Source organism: Zootoca vivipara, chromosome Z (assembly GCF_963506605.1).
Source record: "Zootoca vivipara chromosome Z, rZooViv1.1, whole genome shotgun sequence".
NCBI classification, from domain to species: domain Eukaryota; kingdom Metazoa; phylum Chordata; class Lepidosauria; order Squamata; family Lacertidae; genus Zootoca; species Zootoca vivipara.
Genome location: NC_083294.1, coordinates 28,490,665 through 28,512,671, shown reverse-complemented (window position 1 = coordinate 28,512,671; position 22,007 = coordinate 28,490,665). Strand labels below are relative to the sequence as shown.

The window sequence follows — 22,007 nt, the reverse complement described above, 5'->3', positions numbered from 1 at the left end:
AATTAGGCTTATCTGTCCATCCTTAAAGAACAGACAACAAAGGAAGGGCAAGTCTTAAAAAGAATGGAATATCCTGACCGTGTGCACTAGATGGCAGACGTCTGCTGTTTGTTTGAGCTGCACAAAGCAATGCTCTTTGAAGTGCAATTGCTCTGAGAAAGAATAGGGGGGAAACAAGCTGCCACCAGGAGTGTGGTTAGGTCCTTGCACCAGAGTGGGTGTAAGTTTAGGTTACCAGATTTTTTTCAATGAATCTGGGGACACTTTTCAACTTCCTACTAAATAGATGGATTTTGTCAGGGTACTGATTTGTAAATCTGGGGGACTGTCCCCGGGAAACAGGGACATCTGGTAACCTTAGTGTAAGTTGCTCCTTTGGGCCAGCCCTGGATTTTCATGTGCCTGATCCTGCGAGTGCAATATCACCAACCTAATGAATGTATGTTGAGAACACAACATTTGAGAAGTACAGGTATACTAACAGATCAGTGTTAGATATGTAGTCCCAGTGCTGCCCCCATCAGAAAAAGGACCCTCAATGGGACCTTGTAACATAAAAGAGGTTGTGTGTGGAAGCCAGGAATTCTCTCACTCTTAAATCATATTCCTATGGTGCGGGGACTAACAGATCAACAGCAAAAGTGGACCCTGCAAGCCCCTGTGTCTGCAAAGAGATTTGTACTGCAAGGCTGGAAGGATGAACACCCACCATCTATTACCCAGTGGTCTGAAGATGTCACACTCGAAAGCATAGCTTGTATTTGTCAGTCTCATTCTGAAACCCATCGGGGCATATGAACTGCCTATGTTGCTTGTGTTCAAGTTGGGATCAATGGACCATTCTTACTGTTAATGCCAGCTGATGATGCTTCTTTTTTCTTTATACAGTATATGCAGACTTTTAATTTTATTTTAGATTCTCTCATGCTCCCACCCTGGCCCTCTTTCTCGACTGTGGTTTGCAAAGTGATTTTAAAATTTTATTGGTGGGTAGTAGCAAACCCCTAATCTTGCCATCCTTTTATGTTAGTTCCACATGTACTGGGAAAAACTCATTTGCAATACTGGCGACCAATTGTGCTTTTGTGACAACGTTCTGATGCAGTGTGGTCTGACTGCTGCATCTTCCTTTCTTTTTCTAAGCTACACTGCAAAAATGGGGTGCAGCAACCATGTTATTGTTACTATTTGATTTGTGTGGGTTGTTAAACATCTTGCAAAGCTGCAGCTCCCAAGAGATTATCCTGCTATCTAGGGAAGTTGGATTTCTGGTCCTGAGATTTCTGGCTGCCAGAGGCAGAAGAGTGATTCTTGCAGATTTTCTCTCTGCTTTGCCTTTAGGCCTGTGCAGTGACCTATTTCTCTCCCTTTGATGTGCTACCAAATCAGTGAGTGAATGAATGTTTACTTGTGTATGAAACACAGGTCATTACATCAGATGAAAAACCAATACAAAGTAGTGACAAATCTGGTCTCCAAAATGTTAACCGATTTCTAGATGCTGCTAACATGCTTACCCACAATTCACCATAAAACAACAAGTTCCACAGGCCCCATCTGTTACCATACATTTAAGCCATTATGATACCACTTTTAAACAGTCACAGCTTCCACCAAGAATTCTGGGAACTGTAGTTTGTTAAGAGATCTGAGAGTTGTTGGGAGACGCCTATTCCCCTCACAGAGCTACGATTCCCAGGGTGGTTTAACAATCAATTCCTCTTCCTAGGCAATGCAGAGGACCGTAGGGGGCACCCTAACAACTCTTACCATACCATACTACATATCCCAGAATTTCCCGGGGCGGGGGGAGTGATGCCTCTTTAAAGTGGTATGTTAGGGCTTTGAATGTCTAATGTGAATGTAGTCTTAGAAGATCTTATTTGGGTGCCAGGCATGGAAACTGCTGGGCCGACATTTCTGAGAATTTTCTTTTTTGAGTTCTATTCTGCTGGACAATGCATTTGGAAGGTTTCTTGTGCCTGAAACCCTGGAGAGCTGTTTTCTGAAGACTTTACTAAGTTAGATGTGCCGAAGATGTGAAGAAGCTTCTGATGTTCCCATTTTTTGGGATCTGAGGATCCAACCCAACATATAATATTGCTGAAGGGGCTTGACCCCCATCTCCTTCTAGCCCTCCTCTTAGCCCATTGCTTATGAACAAACTGTAAGTTTTAACTGAATTTAAAATTTCCCAGCAGGTAACTTTTTTTCACCCCCATTCTCTGCATGGATTGGCTCTTTCATTTGCAGGCTCTTTTGACTCATACTTACTGTTTCCTCCTGCACTCAATGGCTCTGTCTATCCTGAACTCTGGCAAACTGATGAATCCTTCTGCTTTTTCATCCTATCATGAAAGAAAGAGAAGAAATACAATTGGCAAAGAGCAAAAGGTTGAGAGAGGAGATTCCATTCCCTCTCGTTATCCTAGAAACTGAGTTGCCAGATCACTGAGCAAAAAGCTACGGTTAATAATGAATCTGTTTGCGGATGACCTTTAAATATGAGCACTTTCAGTGGTAGACAGCAAGTTCGAAACTATTAATAACTTAGTGCTTCTCAAACATTTGCACTGTGGTATTTTTTTCCACCCTTTGTGTGACGGATAGTGCTTTGTGAAGTAAAGTTCTTCTGCAGTAAAGTTCTAGCTTATGCCACAATCAAAACCAGATTTTATTTTATTTTATATTTAAATTTGTATCTCAAATTTTCTCCAAGGAGGTTAAGGTAAAGGAGTTTTCATTAATGGCGAGCCAAAGACAGTTACTGGTTTTCTGGATATTTTCGTACATTCAAACATTTAGCAATATTTTTGTTTTTGTTTCAGCAATTCAGTCGAAAGTGTTCATTGGTTTGGGAAGCATTATTCTCACTTAAAATTAACAGAATTTGCCCTCAGTGATCACACTGCCAAATCTGAGTGGCTGCATAAATTATTACATTTATCAATTTTTTTGCTTCTTGAATGTTAAACAATAACACATATACAACTTCTCCCTCCTTAATAAAAATGTTGCAGTGCAGAATACAGCCATGTTATATAACACATTTGGATCCCTTCCAGTCGGGATTCAGGCCTCATCATGGGACTGAAACTGCCTTGGTTGCACTGGTCGATGATCTCCGGCAGGCTAGGGACAAAGGTGAGAGCTGCTTCCTAGTTCTGCTGGATCTCTCAGCGGCTTTTGACACCATCAACCATAACATCCTTTTGGACCGCCTAGAGGTGTTGGGAGCTGGGGGCACTGTCATACAGTGGTTCTGCTCCTTCCTCCTGGGCCGTGTTCAGAAAGTGGTGGTGGGGGATGAGTGCTCAGACCCCCTGGGCTCTCACTTGTGGGGTGCCTCAGGGTTCTGTCCTCTCCCCCATGCTTTTTAACATCTATATGCAGCCGCTGGGAGAGATCATCAAGGGGTTTGGACTGGGTGTTCATCAGTATGCGGATGATACCCAGCTCTACCTCTCTTCTAATCAGAACCAGTGAAGGCGGTGAGTGTCTGGAGGCGGTTGGAGGTTGGATGGCGGCTAACAGATTGAGGTTGAATCCTGACAAGACAGAAGTACTGTTTGTGGGGGACAGGAGGCGGGAAGGTGTGGGGGACTCCCTGGTCCTGAATGGGGTAACTGTGCCCCTTAAGGACCAGGTGCGCAGCCTGGGAGTCATTTTGGACTCACAGCTGTCCATGGAGGCGCAGGTTAATTCTGTATCCAGGGCAGCTGTTTATCAGCTCCATCTGGTACGCAGGCTGAGACCCTACCTGCCCGCAGACTGTCTCGCCAGTGGTGCATGCTCTAGTTATCTCTCACTTGGACTACTGCAATGCGCTCTACGTGGGGCTACCTTTGAAGGTGACCCAGAAACTACAATTAATCCAGAATGCGGCAGCTAGACTGGTGACTGGGAGCAGCTGCCGAGACCACATAACACCGGTCTTGAAAGACCTGCATTGACTCCCAGTACGTTTCCAAGCACAATTCAAAGTGTTGGTGCTGACCTTTAAAGCCCTAAACGGCCTCGGTCCAGTATACCTGAAGGAGCATCTCCACCTCCATCGCTCTGCCCGGACACTGAGGTCCAGTGCCGAGGGCCTTCTGGCGGTTCCCTCGCTGCGAGAAGCCAAGTTACAGGGAACCAGGCAGAGGGCCTTCTCGGTAGTGGCACCCGCCCTGTGGAACGCCCTCCCACCAGATGTCAAAAAGAAAAAAAACAACCAGGCTTTTAGAGGACATCTGAAGGCAGCCCTGTTTAGGGAAGCTTTTAATCTTTAAGAAATTAGTGTATTTTAATATTTCTGTTGGAAGCCACCCAGAGTAGCTGGGGAAACCCAGCCATATGGGCAGGGTATGAATTAATAATAATAATAATAATAATAATATAAAAAGGAGAGGATCTAGAATATCCAATATAACAAAAAAGTACAATATCATAAATCAAACCAGCCAAAATATTTTATATGCTGTAGGAAACTGCCTGTTGTCTACCTTGTTCATTCAAACGTATAATAAGACAGTACCATGCTGTGTAGCATTCTGATGTCAACTTGTCCACTATGTGACCCCTGGCCAAACTGTGGGGAATTGACTGTCTGACTGCTCCAGAGAGCACTGCCTTCACTCTCAGTTGGCTTTGCTCGCCTTCACCAACACTCTTACAAATTTGATTGACTTTTTAGTTTCCAGTGGGTTTGGAAAGGTATTCACTATGTGAGGAAACCTTTCAACCCTAATACTAGGAAGGTGCAGGAATCTGGAAAACATCCACAGCTATATTTGTGTACAACAGGTCAACAACTCAGCAGAGCAGCTAGGACTTGCTACATAGGTTAGACTAAGACACCTACTGAGATGTGGAGGGAACTGTACCCAAAAAGGAGAGCTTCTGCGGTATTATAGTTTAAGCATGTCTCTTAAAGACAGGCCACACTCACCCCAGACTGGAAAATACCTCCAGAAAAGGTGAGCCTTCTCCCACCAATCCCCCAAGGCAGTCTGCTTCACTTATGAATAACTCTACTACTAGGAAGTTTCTCCTAATTTTTAGCAGGCATTTGCTTCCCTGCAATATCCTCTGATTGGTTGTAGTCTTGTGTGTTGATCCAAAGGTGAACTGTTCCGGAATCTGTGGGAATGCCATTTTGGTAGTCAAGATAACCCCACAATTAATTGGTAGCTCTTGTAAGAATGAGCTCATAGATGTTTATATTTACTTGCTTTGATATAAGCTAATTGGCTTGCTTTGATGTTGCCCTTATCTATGGAGCTTGGGGTGCTGGACTCTGGCCCAGAAAGGGAGACTATCTGAAAGATTTGGGTATGTGCCACCTATGCCTTCATCTAGTCAGGTGCAATGATGGGAAGTCCTGGACAAAGTGATATATGATGCTTTGTTTATAATGAATGTATGAACATCATTTGCTTGGGTGTGGACAAGCTGTCTTCTTGCTGCGGTGTCTGTCCCACGTTTGTAAAATCTGGCAGACATCTTTGCTGTAAGTCTACACCTTTCTTTAATAAAACACTTGAACTGATCCCTCTGATGTTTTTGACATCCTTCTTTGGTATCCCTGTACCCAACCACTCCCACAAGTCCTCCTGAGGTTCAAAACATCCTACCCCCTGCAGCAATAGAGACCCAGTCTGCTAAATCTTCTGTGTGACTGCCCTTCAGGTATTTGATTTGAAATAGCACGACTCCACTTCATTCTCTCTTCTCCAGGCTAAACATACACTGGCTCTTTCAACCACCCCTCATAGGACTCATTTTCCAGACTCCTCACCATTCTGGTCTCCTTGCCTCGAACATTTGAATAGGCTCCAGTTTTTTCAATGTTGGAAGATCGAATCACAGTATTCTTGCATCATAGGCTGTTTGTGCCTCAGCTGCTTGCTCTCTTCCACTTGGGTCTTGGCTTGCAGATGGGAGTCAGCAGCTGGGACCCCTGGCAGTGATTACATTGTCCCTTTCCTGAAGCTCAGATTGAAAGGGAGTTGGGCAAAGGCAACACTTACTGCATTTACTTCAGAGCAGCATGCATGGTTTCCTCCACACACATTCCCCATTTTATCTTTACAACAACCCTATGAAGCAGGTTAGACAGAGAGATTGTGATGGCCCAAGGTCAACTAGTAAGCTTCGTGGCCAAGTCATAACCCAATCCGGTGTCACCCTAAGTCTAGGGACAGGGAACTTCCAACCCACAGACCTAACTAGGCCTAGTACAAGCCATAGTATGGTCCACAGAGCTGTTTTCCCTGAACCACCCGCAATGGTTCCAAACCTGAAAGGGGGGAAATTAGCAGCTGTAGTTTGAATTTGGACTGCACCCATAAATTGATTTCAAAGAGGCTCATGATGGGCAGGGGAGGTAAGAATCTATCCCACTTGCCAAATCAGGTTCCTTAACCTTGGGTTAGAACACCTGCTTCCCACGCAAAAGTTTCCAGAATCTGATTCGGTATAAGGAAGCTTCCTGTGTTCATCGTAAGATAGACAGCTGCTTTAATGGCTGGCTGACATCCTCTTAACCATTAGAACGGAGAACCCAAATATAAGCCTGTCTTTTGGCATCAAGAGCTGTTAATTTCCCATTGAAGTATTCAAGTAACACATATTTACTTTTGTTTAATGTGATTTTTGCTCACACTCTGTATGTGCAGGCATCTCAGAAAAGCTATTGTTCACACTATGGAGCAGGTGCTGTTATTGCCCACTTTAATCTGAGAATAATCTCTGGCTGCAGTGGTACAAGCTGAAACAGAAGACAGCGGATTTGAAATGGTTATGTTATGTTTTTGTTTCGCAACCGACCTATCGAAGGGTTAACCCAGACTCCTGGTTAACTGACAGCAACATTCCATGGGAGGCGTGGCCTGCATGGGGTTTAAATGGAAAGGGGAACCGTTATGTCAGTTGGCGGTTTTGTGTGGGAGCTTGTGTGGTTGTGGAGAAGGTAGATTTAGAGTAGATGGGGTAGTTGATAGGTATTCTGTTATTTGATTACCAAGAATGTTACCTGTGAAATTAAGTTTGTACCAATGTTACCAGAAAGCAACCATTAAGATTCAAGCCAATAAATATCCATCTTTAAAGTGTCATACCAGTAATCGTCTATTTCATTTTCCAGCTAAGGTATCCAGGAACCCAGTTGGTGGGGAACTCTTTTAAACTGTCAAAACTGCCTTTTAGAGGAGGAAGGTTAGTTTGTGGCTGAGAGTGCACCAAGAAAAGGAGGGGGGCTAAAGGAGGAGACAGGTTCTGAATGATAATAGTTACCTCAGGAAGGAGGCTAGCTTTACAGTGAGGGAGTTTCTAGTGAAGTGAAAACCCTTATCTGAGTACACATAGGAACAGTCTTACTTATAGCCCCAAGTCTATATAGGTCACGTTTAGGCTGGAAGAGGACTCTCTTTTATTTTTGAAAACCCACAAGTGCTAGAGGGTTTAAAGAAAGGCTAGAGGGATAAGTGGGAGGTTTGAGTTACCTCAGAAATCCCTGTTAGTGCTTTTAATAATTGAGAGGTCGAAGTTATAAGACTGAAAGTGAAGGAACTTTCGTCGCAACAGCTAACTATCTTTGCTGAGTGATCACAACGCCAGGTACCTCATTAATAATCAAGTAGCTGGTATGGAATTACCCAATAAAAGTCTAAGCTTTCCATATGGAAATACAATTTTACCTTGATATTCCCCTCTCCCTTATTTTTATTTTACTCAAGACAAATTCATTTACTCATTCACTGCCCTCTCATTGAGAGCTGGTACAGTTTGGTGACTAAAAAAGAAGACAACACACCATGCATCTTATGGATGTTTACCCAAAAGTAAGTCCTGCTGTGTTCCGTGAAATTGACTCCCAGATAAGTCTATAAAAGACTGCAGCCTGATAAATCAGGATGTTCAAGCCCAAATTTCACTCCAGCCATGAGCTTATTTGGGGAACTGCATATGACCAATGGGCCTGGTTCTTACATTCTTCATCCCCTGAGGACCAATTCTGACTGGCTGACACCACAATGACATCAGGTGACCTGTTTTCCTTTGCCTGAATGGTTTGAAATCAAACTGCCCACATAAAGACACAGCACATTGCAAACACCAACCACCAGCTGATTGGCAGTGCCTGCAAAGCCGGGATCTGTAGGGATCATGCTCTTTACCTGCTTCATATCAACATCATATATGACATCAGGTGTAGGGCAGGTGAGGATGGCTGGGCTGAAATAATCTCCCACACTAATATCTGCATTTGGTAGATGGTTTTGGGTTGGTTTTGGGATGAGGGTGGTGGTGTGGGTTAAACCACTGAGCCTAGGGCTTGCCGATCAGAAGGTCGGCGGTTCGAATCACCGCAGTGCGGTGAGCTCCCATTGCTTGGTCCCAGCTCCTGCCCACCTACGGTAGCAGTTCGAAAGCATGTCAAAGTGCAAGTAGATAAATAGGTACCGCTATAGTGGGAAGGTAAACAACGTTTCCGTATGCTGCTCTGGTTCGCCAGAAGCAGCTTTGTCATGCTGGCCACATGACCTGGAAGCTGTACGCCGGCTCCCTCGGCCAATAATGTGAGATGAGCGCTGCAACCCCAGAGTCGGTCACGACTGGACCTAATGGTCAGGGGTCCCTTTACCTTTTGGTTGGAGAACTGCATCACAAAGTTAGGAGAAGTATGTTTGTTTCAGGAAGTGTAATTCAAGTAGGTTTGCATTATATTGTGAACTGAACCAAATTTCTCCCCTATCCCCACTTTTGGGTAGACATGGACAGGATCACACAAAAGTATGGATGACCCCTTACACTAGTCCTGTGCCTAGGAAGCCCGGGTCTGAGAGGTTTCCCACTTTGCCCACCACTTTCCCCAGGTAAACCTACTGTTTAATGCTGAATTGGAACAAGCGGCAATCCACAGAAAATAAAATTGACGTTTGTTCCAATTCAGTGGTAAACAGTGGATGACCCTGGAGGAAAGTGGTGGGACAAGCAGACGTGTGGACATGCTGATAGTTGCTATTTGGTCTCAGGAGCATTTGCATGGCTGTATTAGCAGATACAGTGGACAAACAGCACGGATTCTTTCCACAAAGCACCAGTGCCACCATGCATCACTCACTGAACTAACTTACACTTAGGCTACTCATTTAAAAATGCGGAAATCCTCTATGTGCAGTTAAATGCAGGCCCACACACTGATCTGCGAAGATGCATGGGAAGTAACATTTAGATTGGCAAATTGGAAGGATCTTGGTCATCAGAGCTATTCTAATGTATGCATACATGTGCACATATACCCAACTCTCACACTACTTCCTGCATGCATTGTTTAGCAGGGTCTGAGTCCATTCCTGTATGGAGAATTTTCACAGTTAACCATTGTAAGCAACAAAAATGTTGCTGCATAGAGTGTTCCTGTTAGGGAGGCTTCAGCAATTCAGTCTGCAAATTCTGATGTCAACTGACCTGAACCAGCACACCCTGGACCCTGACTACTGGTAATGTGCAGAGAGGAATCTAATTATCCTTTAGATTTCATGATTCTCCCAAGTCTTGGGATGCAGCTCTCTGCTCAAAAAGTGTACCAAAAATGTATTTTAGGACAGAACGTAAATATGTATTGCGTGAGAAAATATGTTCAAAGCCACATATTTAAATACACATTCTCATGATTTTGTTTTCTATTTGCAGATCAGTGTAGAAGCACGATGGAACTGAGTTCTAAATGAACACAAGCATCGTTGACATTGTCCAGGATTGCAGCCAGGATATTTCATTCCATTTCCAAATCTCCCTTAGTTTCATTTTTCCTCCTTAGAATGATCAGCACCCCCTCATCAAAATGCATGCTCAGTCCTCACTGACCTCTTTGGGGTAACAACTCCCCTTCAGAGCCCACCCTTCAAATATTTTTGTACTTCTGCCAGCTTTGGGGCTTCCCCAAGCCTGCTGGTATCCCCAACTTCTGCAATGATGGTGCCATTTTTGCAACATCAGGACGAACACTCTGAGAACTGAGATCAACAATAGCATATATGAGTATGATGAACCTGTCTACACACACAGCAACAGCTTAGAGTGCACCTCATTTTTTCTTCTCCTCCGAGGGCTGGAAAGCACGGGGCTCAGCATTCCCACTTGATCCATGCTTTCTTGGCATAGGTCTAAGTAGGTTTCTGCTTGTCTTGCTCCGTTCCCAGGGAAAACCTGCTCTTTAGTGTTAAATCGGAGCAAACATCAATCTGAATTGCCATTCGCTCCGATTGAGTGCTAAAGAGCAGTTTTTCCTGGATGGAAAGCAGCGGAACAAGAGCAAGTGTGTATGAACCCTAAAGGTAAGCAACCGAATCTCTCTGCCCATATATTCATTTTGGGGTTTTTCTTTTCTGCATTGTGGTAGGTACTCACATTCTGGTTAGTGTACCAGTAGAGGGAAGAGTCCTTCAGGACGAACCAGTATTTTTTCCACTTCTGGGTGAAGTAACCTTTGGCATCCTTCTTCTTCCACAACCAACCCTCGCAATCTCCATGTCCCAAGTCTTTGCAGGAGATCCTTCGTCTGCTGCTGTTGTTCAGCGAACCTCCTTGAATGGAAACGAGAACATGAGAACTTCCAAAAACAGAAGGGAGGGCAAGTGTAATCCATAAAGGTGGCTGATAAACATGATACAGGATTCTCAGCAGAACCCTTTTAAATAAGGGGGACATTCATATGCAATTGCAAAATCCTTTCAGCATTTTATCCATCTGATTCATGGTGTTTATAGGGTGCAAAGGGCAGCCTGCCACATTTCCAAATCAATGTACATGCTTTGGTTTCCCTAATCCTCATTATTAATTCATTGGCATTTTGGTGCTAATTTCTGCTGATATACAAATTTTATTGCAACACTGTCTGCCATCAAGTAATCTCTCAACAATCTCTGACATTTCTGGAAGCATCTCTCTTTAAAGACATAATATACAATCTGAGGACTGGGAAAAATTGTGGAAAGTAGACTTAAAATTTACAGATTGTTCTCTTTTGAAAGAAAATTACCGTATATGAAAATGATGTATAGATAGTATATTACACCAGTAAAAATTGCAAAAATGTACAAAACCAGGTTAAATAAATGTTGGAAATGTAAAGAAAAAGAAGGTACCTTTTACCATATGTAGTGGGAATGTAGAGAAGATCCAAAAATTTAGGAGATGATATATAATGAATTGAAAAAAATGTTTAAAAGAACATTTATTAAAAAACCAGAAGCATTTTTGTTAGGGATTTTAGGACAAGACCTGCCAAAGAAAGCAAAGACTTATTCATGTATATTACAACAGCGGCAAGAGTCTTGTTAGCACAAGGATGGAAGAAGGAGGAAACCCCAACAAAAGAACAATGGCAAGAAAAACTGATGAGCTATGCAGAATTGGCAAAGTTGACATACAAACTATGAGAGGACAATCATGATTTCAAAGAAGAATGGGAATTATTTACAAACTATTTAAAAAGACAACAAAAGGATTTGCACTCCTTGGCAGGTTTTGAATAAACACCCACAATTTATTAGTAGAACATAGCATAGATAAGGCAAGGATATTTACAATTTTATAACATGCAAAGAATAACATGTGTAAATAAACCAGGGGCTGAGGGAAGTCTTGGGAGGGAAGGAGGGGGAGGGTATAAAAAAGGGGGGGATGTAATTGGCTATATTGATTGATGGTATGGTTTGTTAAATTTGTTTAATAAAAACTTTTTTTAAAAAAGTGTTGCGACTTCTCTGTCTGATCTCTTTTTAACCAAGTAAGAAAGAATGTTCAGTGTACATATAACAAAAGTATTTTTCAATAAAATCTGAGTCTAATTCATAAGGAGTACTTTGGCTTCATAAGGCTGATATTGGATGCCCAATTTATTTTCAACATTTCAGTGCATCCGACTTCATAACTCTTAACATTTTATTCTCCCTTTCCTTCTCTGTCACCAGAAAGAGACCCCCTGCCCCTAATATTCATATCACTTTCCCTTAAACTCCTTGGGCAAATTTAATTAAAACATTAGACTATTCACTGTGAAAAATTGAGTTTACATTGTTATATTAATTATATTTGTCCTACAGCTGTGAAGCAGAGTCAAGAATTTAGATCACATTAAATTGCTATCCTTTCTTCTTTGGCATCCAGCAGCTAAGCTCTGAAAAGTTTATTCCTTTCTTGAAGCAACATTCCAGCTAGTTTTAGAAGAACTGAAGAACATATAAGCTGGAACTTAAGGTTTGGGGTCTTGACAGCTAATAACAACCATTTTTTCCCATCTATGTTCATTGAGATCATCTGAATACCTTCTGTGGCCGTCCTTGTCTTCTGATGTTAAGGTGGGTGGTGAAAGCGACAGGACTCCTTTTGCCTCATCTTTGGAACATGCTCCCGAGAAGTATCTGCTGTTTGCTTGACACCTCTGTATTTACCAGTTAGAGGACAATCCCATGCATGCCTACATAGAAGTTAGTCCCACTGAGTTCAATAAGACTTACTTCCATGTAAGGGGGTACAGGATTGCAACCTAAGGTACCAAGTGAACTACCCGCTCTTCCTAATGTGATTCTAAATGCAAGGTGGATTTGAACATCCAAATACTGTATGACTTGCAAGGTGCTTTATGCTAAAGCTCTGCAAATGCAGGACTCCCCCGCCCCCGGTGGAACTCAGTTCTGGAACCTCTCAGGTGGGAGCCATTGCAAGACAACAAGGGAGGTGTTCATGCTGAGTTCTGGCCACTCTTTTTCAAGAAAAAGAAGAAGCACCGTGCTAGAAATGTAATGCTTTCACAAAAGTGGAACCTTGATTTCCAAGTTCTGTAAGGAATATGTAAGCAGATGAATAATTAAAACAACTTACCTTTGGGCCATTTCTTGCTTTTTACCCTCAGGGAAGCATAGTGAAATGACTGGAAGAAAAGACGAAAGAGAAAAAGAGAGAGAGAAAAGAGAGAGAGAGAGAGAGAGAGAGAGAGAGAGAGACTGGTCAGTGATTGGCATGTGGAATGTTGAGCAAAGCCACTGTAGACAAAAGTCAGTGCTTCATAATGGCCACATACATTACTGCTTCCAGCTGGGATTCCACTCTCCCTCTCCAAAATGTTTGCCATTCTTAAAAATAAAAAAAAAACACTTCCATGCCAGCTGTTTAATAAGAATTACAGATATTCTAACAACGGAAAGGGTGAAGACATACATAATACCAAGTGTGGTGAAAGTGGCTTGAAAATATGTTATTGTCTGGGATGTTTCATTAAACTTTGATAATGCATGTTGCTTTGCATGATGGAGAATAAAGAGGTGTGTGTGTGTGTGTAGAAACCAGCCTGCTGGACAAGGAAGGAAGTTTGCATTAATTGACCCACCCACTTTTCCCTCTGTTTCCACCCCCAAAAAGCTGCCTAGAAGGCAATGTGGTCCCCAGTCTGAAAAATATCTCCCAGCCCTTAACTAGAACCTGAGGCTCATGTGCCAGGACCTATACAGACGACCCTACGAATAATGATCCCCCTCCCCCAAGGAATCTATCACACCAAGCATCTCCCACTTCACAACTACTATTCATTGTTTCAGGGAGCACAACGGGCATGAAGTGACAGTAAAGCAACAAAGTGCTCAGCTCCAAGTCAGAGGGCTCTCCCTTTATGAAATGTCATTTGTATTCCAATGGGGTGAATCCTGGGAGGAATAACCTGGAGTTATAATCCCTCCATTTGGATCACTCAGAGCTATCTGAGGTCCTGCAACCATGACACTGCCTGCTACCTGCTTGGCTACAGGATCATCAAGTGCCCCCATATGCCTTCTGGGCTACACTTATTAGAAGGAAGAGACGTACACTTATTAGAAGGAAGAGAAGTATAGTGAGCATGACAAAAATCCTGCACCCCACCCATGAAAATGTCAAATATTATTTTATTTTATTTAAAAAACATGTCCTCTTTCATAATTTTTGAAAGCAATTTCTTTTATCGCTACCTGATGGAGAATGGTCGGAGAAAAATGCAAGAGAAACTTTCAGGGTGGAGCTATTGCAAACCATTCCCAGAGCACTTCAGAGCATATGCGTAGCCTGGTGTACACACACAACAGGCACAAGTAGCGATCAAGGTGGTAGAATTCTGAGGTTGCAGAATGGACTGTACCACTACAGGAGGTGGGCTATATTTTCAAATTGCCCTTGGGGAGTGGGAGTGGGGAGCCCTCCTGCAATTGGAGACTGTCACGAACACCAAATGGACTGGGTAGTACATTTTTTCCTGGTGTGTCTTGGAGCTTTTTATTGATTTATTTTGAAGTGGGGGAAATTAAAAATTGGTATCCACACCTGTAGGCTGAAATGGTACAACCCAATCTATCACCTCATGATTGCAATCACCACGTTCTGGTACATGTGTAGACTAGTACTAGATTTTCACCCTAAAACTGCAGCCGTGAATGTATAATAGATGGAATAACTTGAATCACATGGGATTTTTCATTCCTCAGTAAATCATTCAGACCATGGCAGGGCTGGTTCCACCCAGTGAGCCCTGAAGGTGGTGCTGTTTGAGTATGCAGAGGATATAGATAATTTTTTAATGTATTTTTAATGTTAAAATATATGGTCTTATTATGGATGCAAACCACTTCAAGATCTTTTGAATAGTAAACTGGTCTATGAACAGATAAAAGAAACAGAAACATCTTGTTTCCAGTGGGAGGCCAACTGTGCGCCAAGAGATGTTCTTCTGCCCCCACAGGGTTCAGTTATTTAGTGATAGCAAATCTATGTACTGTATTAGTATCAGGTAGAAGGAATAACAACGCTGCCCCTTTTAGGAAAGGTAGTGCATTCCCCCCCCCTTTAGACCCAAAGGCAGGTTGGGAACTGTAGGCACAGCAATATTCTACTTTCTGCTGGCTCTGCCAGACATCAGGACAATACCTCCCTTCCTCCTTTGTAATCTAGTGGCAGTCTAGTTATGGCAAACCCAAGAAGAAGGGCGAACTCACTTCGTCCTTACAGAACTCCACAGAGAACTTCATAAAAAGCTTCTAACCATCTTCATTGAGCCATAGAACAGCCTATTGGAATGTGAGTAATATTTATACACATGCCTTAATAATCTTCAATAAATCTATGTATGAGAGCTTTGTGGATTTTTGTTAATACTATCCAGAAAGAGAGAGAAATCGGAACAGATGCACACCACAAAGAGTTGGCCTTGGGGAGGTAGCAAGCATGTACTGGTTTTTCAAGGCCTTTGCCTGCGACTTTCAACAGGGCACCATGGTTGAGTGGATCGGCCTGGCTACGTGCCGTTTTTCATTATGTCCTGTGCAATGTGTGCCTGCATCAATTTTAACCCAACTCATGTTTTCTACCTAGTTTTCTGGTTTCAAAGTGAAGTTTGCAGCCACAAAGGGCTAGAAGAAAGCTGATTTCATCCCCCCCCCCAGTGGAAGCTTCCACATTGCAGCAGAATCAATAAGCAGCAGCGACCGCCCTGCAATCTGTTTGAGTGCACCCTACACAATGCAGCAAATTTTCCATGAGCAGGAATTATTTTGAATAAATCAGAATCAGACAGCAGGAGGACGAAGACAATCACATCCAACCTTATCAAGAGCTCATGAAGTAACTCATTTTTCAGACTGCAGAGAGCCGCCCCCCCCCACAGGAAAATGTGCACAGTGCCTACAGAATCAACATAAAATAGGAAGACCCCTTCTGGGTTAAATTGAAGGCCCATCCAGTCCAGCACCCAACTCCCCACAATGGCCAACCATATGCCTTTGGGAAGCCCACAAGCAGGGCACCAACCCAACCAACCCTCTTCCATTGTTGCTATGAAAAATGGTCATAATTCAGTGGTAGAGCATCAGAGTGATCCAGTTAGAAAGCGATCAGGAAGTAAGTAATGGGAAGAAGCAAGTAATGGAAATTCGAAAACTTCTTCTGTCCAAGACCCCAAAGACCTGTTGTTTTGATTCTCATATTGTATTGGACAGTGTGAATTATGCAGATTCACATTTAGATGTGAAGTGAATCAGATTTGCTCCCCGGCATCCCTACCCCTTTTACCTATTTTGAGGGCTCTCTTAAATAGTGAGCAATGGTCACCTCCCTTAGGAATCGGTTCTCCCACCTCGCCTGTTACTTGGCCGAAGACAGACTTATTGGGTGCTTTTGGTGGACTCTGGTCCAGATTCTTTCCATCGAGAAAGCATCACAAAATATAAAATAAAAATCTAGCTTTAAAGGAAACTTGGATAGCTTTAAATAGCATTAGACAAATTCATGTAGGACAAGGCTATCAGTGGCTACTTGCCACAATGGCTATGTTCTATGTCCACTGTCATAGTGGACAACTCTGAATACCAGTTGGGACAACCACAAGTGCTTCTCATAGGCACAGATTGGTGGACTAGATGAGCCTTTGGCCTGATCCAGTACATTCTTCTGTGAGAACATTAAAAGTGTTGTTCTCAAATAAAACAAACTTAAAATTCAAATTTTCCAGAAGTCTTCAACAGGCAAGATATTGTATGAAACAGGAATTTATGTACACATTTATGTATTGCATTTATATCTCACTTTTCTCTCTCTCCAAGGAGCTCAAGGTGCACACATAGTTCTATTCCCCCTCCTCTTATCCCCACAACAACCCTGAGAGGTAGGTTAGGCTGTGAGATGGTGACTGGCTGAAGTTCACCCAGTGAGCTTCATGGCCAAGTGGGGATTTGAACCCTGGTCTCCTGTGTCCTAGTATGATTTTTCCTCACCCCCCTTGCTTTATGTAATGTCTTGCCTGATGAGGACACCTGGGGAATCTGAATGATTCTGTGACATTCTGGTTGGCCCTTAATAGAGGCCCAGCCCCTGACCATCTAACCTGAAATTTAAGATAAAAAAGCAGGAAGGATGGCAGCTCAGCCATGCAAACTCTGTACATATCCATCAGAGCTACTGAACTAGCATTAAAGCAAAATAAACAACCTAAAACTAATAAACAGCAGCATAAATATATATATATATATAAGGGGGGATCAGGAATTCAGGGGATTTAGACACATAAAATAGGGTCTGATCTTATAGGTCATGGAAAGCCTGGTCAAATGTTTTAGTGATGTATTAGTACCAACTGGCCATCAGAATCAATGCAAGAACAGGCCGTTTGTGTGTAAACCTTTTAGGGTCCTTCCCTAAAAATTGCTCAGCTATAGCCTCCTGCTCTCCCGACCCCCGCTTGAGTAACAGCAACGGTGTTATATGACTGAACCACCTCAGAAACATGAGCCTAGCATGACTGTCACGCCTGAGTCACTGAACCGCAGTGTGTTATGGAAATGGCTCAGGAAGCACATCACTCAGGTGACCACCTTAGCTTCAGAGGACTTGGGGGAAAGCAGTTACTATGAAAAGAGTGGGGAGCCTTTTTGTGTTTATGCCTTTCTGGGAAAGCTTCCAATGTGCCAGTGGTGGGTGTGTGGTTCATAAATGCAATTAAATAACTAAGTTTTATATGGCATTGGAAAGGAAGGGTCCAGGGTAGAAATCATATGAAGCCCTGTCCAGCATTTCTAGTTAAATGAACTCAGTTAGAAGGATTGGGAAAGACCTCCTCTGCCCGGGACTCTGGAATGCTGCTGCCAGATCACAGAGTCATAGAACTGTAGAGTTGGAAGGGACCATGAGAGTCATCTAGTCCAACCCCATGCAATGCAGGAATCTTTTTGCCCAACATGGGGTTCAAACCCAACCTTGAGATTAAGAAAGTCCAGTGGCCTGACTCAGTATGAGACAGTTTCAGGTCAACTAGTGTGGTGTAGTGGCTAGAGCATTGAACTAAGACCCAGGAAATTAGGATTCAAATCCCCACTCAGCCATGAAGCTCACTAGTCATTCTGGGCCAGTCTCTCTCTCTTAGCCTAACCTAGTGTGCATGCACACGAAAACTCATACCAAAATAAAAACTTAGTTGGTCTTTAAGGTGCTACTGAAGGAATTTTTTATTTTGTTTCGACTCAGACCAACACGGCTACCTACCTGTAACTATCACAGGATAACTGTGATCATAAAATCATGTGCACCACTTCTGAGTGTACTTTGAAAATGCACATCCTTCTTTGTGACATCTGGGGGATGAGAGCCTAATCCAAATTCTATCTGCCTTTTTGGTTAACTGAAGATCTGTGCAACTTACACAAGTTGGCGGTTCACAATACGTTCATGGAAAAGACCAGTTCAAAAGGATTTCATGGTACGGCCCAACACAACCCCCTTTCCAACTTTGGCAAGTAAGAACACTTGAAACTGGAATTATCCAAAGTAAATGCAACATTTGGAACATCTGTGAGATGGTTTCCTTGTGGTGTAAAAGATTTGTACCCGAGAAAAAATAAGCTCCATTGGAACCAATTGAAGGATTTCTATTCAAAGGAACAAAGGCACACCCTTCTCTGGTTTGTTGTAAAAGACTCTGAAGATGATGGTGAACAGGCCAGCAAAAGAGATCAGAGAAAGCAGAAGGGATTAGTATGTCTAAAAATAGGAGTCAATCAGCCTCATTCTTCTTGTTTTCCTTCCTGCACACTGAATTATATTGTTCAAGGGAACATAATTAAGGAGGACTTTCTGGGGATGATAGAGGAGTCTAAGCAAGTTCATTGAGCTGTGAGTTAGGAAAATGCATGGGAAATTATTTTAAAAAGCCACCACTGTACAAGTGCAGCATGATGGTCATAATGCAAGGGAAGGGCATATGCCTTGGACATATGTGGTTCCATTTCTTGCGCCTCCAGCTACTGGAGCTCAAATAGCAGAACACTGAAAGACCACACCTCGGAGAGTTGCTAACTGTCAGTAGGTGTGGAAGAGACATTCAGTTTTGTTTGCATTTTAATGAGAAGCTACCTAATTCACAATACTGAACCAATGTGCAAACTGAAACTCAGCTGTCCTTCAAAATCCACACTTCTCTGAATTTGGCAATGCAGTTTTCCAACCAATCAATATACATAAAAGTGCATTTATTAGGGGAAAGGATATATATTAGTGAAAGTGACATACTGTACACAAATCCATTACGTTAGGGAAAATAACTTGCAACAATTGTAATAAACTAGATGGGCCAACAGTCTGAATTCAGTATAATCTAGCTTCATACTGGCATAAAAGAACTCATGGTTTCAAACTGCTCTAGAAAACAGGAAGGGGTGTGCATCTGAATGCGAGATAGAACAGTATACTTTATGGCTCCTTCTAAACCACAGCAAGTAGCACGTCATCAGTGCCTAGTGCCTTCAATGCAGGATGTTGAGTGTGTGGTTTTGGTTCACACACGGTTTAGTTCCACTGGCATCATTTACTCCTCTCCCCTCTGCTACATAGAGATCTACATAAATGGACTAGGGCTGGAAAAATAAGTATGCTAAGTACTCTGCTGGGTATGGGCCAGTCATAGAGGGGACACATTGCTGTATGACATTTAGCTGGAATTTCCCAAAGTGACGGAACACCCATTTTGCACCTCAAATGCTTGCTTTACAACTTTTGTCTTGCGTGGCTCAACAGAAAACATGTGTTTGCTTACTGATGGGTCTAAGTTGTAATGAGACATCTTTTGAGACATCTTCATGGCTGCCAGACTATTTTTCCTGTCAGATTTAAAATCCTAAATTAAGGGCAGCTTAGGTTGCTGAGCTACAACTCCCATCAGTCCCAGCCAGGATAACCAATGGTCAGGGGTGACTGGAGTTGTATGTCAGCAACATCTGGAAGGCTGCAGCTTAGCCATCCCTGTCATGGCCAACCTGGGTCCCCAATATTTCAAGGAGCATCTTCTCTACCATGCTCCTTTCACACTCACCATGGCCACTCAAATCTAACAAGAAAGCCCCGTTCTGGGAACCATCAACAGATGATGCTATACTATCTCAGCAAGGAGTAGGCACTTTTCAGTGGTGGCCCCTATTCTTTGAGGGGTGAGAGACTCTGTGTTAGCCAGCAGGCAATGGTAGGGTTGCCGTATTTCGAAAACCTGAAAGTTCTTGAGCAAATATTGGGGGAAATTGGGCAATGCACACATTAGTGAAAATAAAATTCAAAAATGCATTATAGTAGAGAATATTGCTTGAAAAAATGTGTATATTAGGAGAAATGAATAGTAAAATCCTAAGTAATTTTCATGAGGACATTTTTTTAAGCAAGCTGGTATAGAAATGTGCTGAACGCAATACTGAGAATGGTATGAGTTATAGTCCAAAAGATCTGGAGGGCACTAGGTTGCCAGAATGGTTTATCAGTCAATCCCTCTTCCCAGAGAGCTCTGGGAATTACAGTTCTGTGAGAGGAACAGAGGTCTCCTAACAACTCACAGTACCCCCTAGCACATGCCAGTCCCCAGAATTCCTTGGGGGAAGACATGACTACTGAAGTTCATAGCTGCTAAGTACCCTGTTTTTCCCGAGAAACCGCCGTATTTTCTTACCGTTTCCCGAATGGCAAAATACCCCGTATTCCCCCGGATTACAGAGCTCTTCTGGTGCCGCGCAGGCACTGGAAGTTGCTTCTACTACACATTTCCAAAATGCCCTCAGCGCCAGAAGTCGCTTCTACGCATGTCCAGAAGTGCGTAGAAGATCCCGGATTTTTCATTCCGGAACTTGGCACCTATGCTGAAGTTGCACCATAGTACTTTAAATGTATGGTGTGGGTGTCAAATAGCAGCAGTCACACGCAAGCTGCATGGTTTTCATCAGGACCGCAGTGGGGAGTAGTACAAAGGGTTATTCCCCATTTCCAGACATGCTGCCATCCCAAGGAAAACGCTGCCCTCACACCTGCTACGGTGGTAATTGCTTTGCGAAAAAATTAGATGCAGCTGACAGTGATGCACAGAAGTCCCAAATGCAAAACAAGCACAGAGAAAACCAATGAACGTGACGCACAATCTTCCCTTATAATCAGATAAGTGATGATTTTTAATGTCTTGCAATGTTTGGCTGAGGCAGCTAAGGAAGATCGTAATTCATAAGGGGCTAAGAGCACTGTGTTCCGATAAGGAGGAAAGAAAAATAAATAAATAAACATTATTTGTCAATCTCTTATCCACAGGCTTCACAATTTCCTACAGTGCCTCTATCAAATCGCATAATCATAACTCAGTATGCACAGCAAGAATCAAAGCTTTTTTATTATTATTCTGATACGTTCTTCGTGCAATTCTGAAAACCATTCATCGAAGTTCTACAGATATCAATGAGCTGAGCTCGGACTGCTCTGGAGTAAGCCACTCAAGGACATAGATGTGCTTAGCATTTCCCCCCTGACATTCTATGCACAGGGCAAGAGAATGAATTCATGTTTGCACTGTGTTTGAGCCCTTTTCCATGCTGTTTCTACACTAAAACATTTCCACAATGCCGCTCACTGCCTCTCATGATGTAGAAACATCCATACCTTGCTGCTATAAGCAAAGTTGCATCTCCCTCCTGCAGCTACCGGTAAGGATGGGGAGGATTTGATACATTTTGCACTTAAAGGCACACCTACGTAATTCACACTATTCTAAACATGTGATTACAAACTTAGCCATCCTTTGAAATTTGTGCTTCTCAAACTTTTGCAGTGCAGTTCACCAGCCAAGTAATATCCACAAAAATGCATGTACTTAGGTGCAGTGTGTATAAAAATGCAGGTACTGTTTAAAAAATGCACTTTGTTAGGGACATTACTTTGCAAAAAATGTGTGCCTAGGGGAAACTGAATACAAATGCATATATTAGGAGAAATTCGCTGATTACTTTTCATGGGGAATTTTTTAAAAAAGGCTTTGCAAACTGCTGTAGAAATGTGGAGAACTGTACTAAAGATTGGGAAAATGAGAAATGGCAAGCAATCAGAACTGACTGATTTGCTCATCCCTATCTGCAGTTGCATTTTCTTGCTCTCTGTTTTTAAATAGGGACTTATAATAATGGATTTCAATGTAACTTGCAGTTTTGCTCTAT

The 22,007-nt window shown here is 42.7% G+C and overlaps 1 protein-coding gene across 2 annotated transcripts in view; it reads right to left on the bottom strand.

Annotated features, from left to right (window-relative positions):
• Window positions 1-22,007, bottom strand: part of LOC118084387 (connector enhancer of kinase suppressor of ras 2-like) — a 315,789-nt gene that overhangs the window by 27,777 nt on the left and 266,005 nt on the right. For both annotated transcript variants that reach the window (XM_035113863.2, XM_060270182.1), the window contains 3 exons: window positions 12,871-12,919; window positions 10,396-10,571; window positions 2,275-2,348 (listed from right to left, as the gene is read on the bottom strand). In XM_035113863.2, the coding sequence (XP_034969754.1) occupies window positions 2,275-2,348; window positions 10,396-10,571; window positions 12,871-12,919 (299 nt within the window). The remainder of the gene's footprint in view (window positions 1-2,274; window positions 2,349-10,395; window positions 10,572-12,870; window positions 12,920-22,007) is intronic.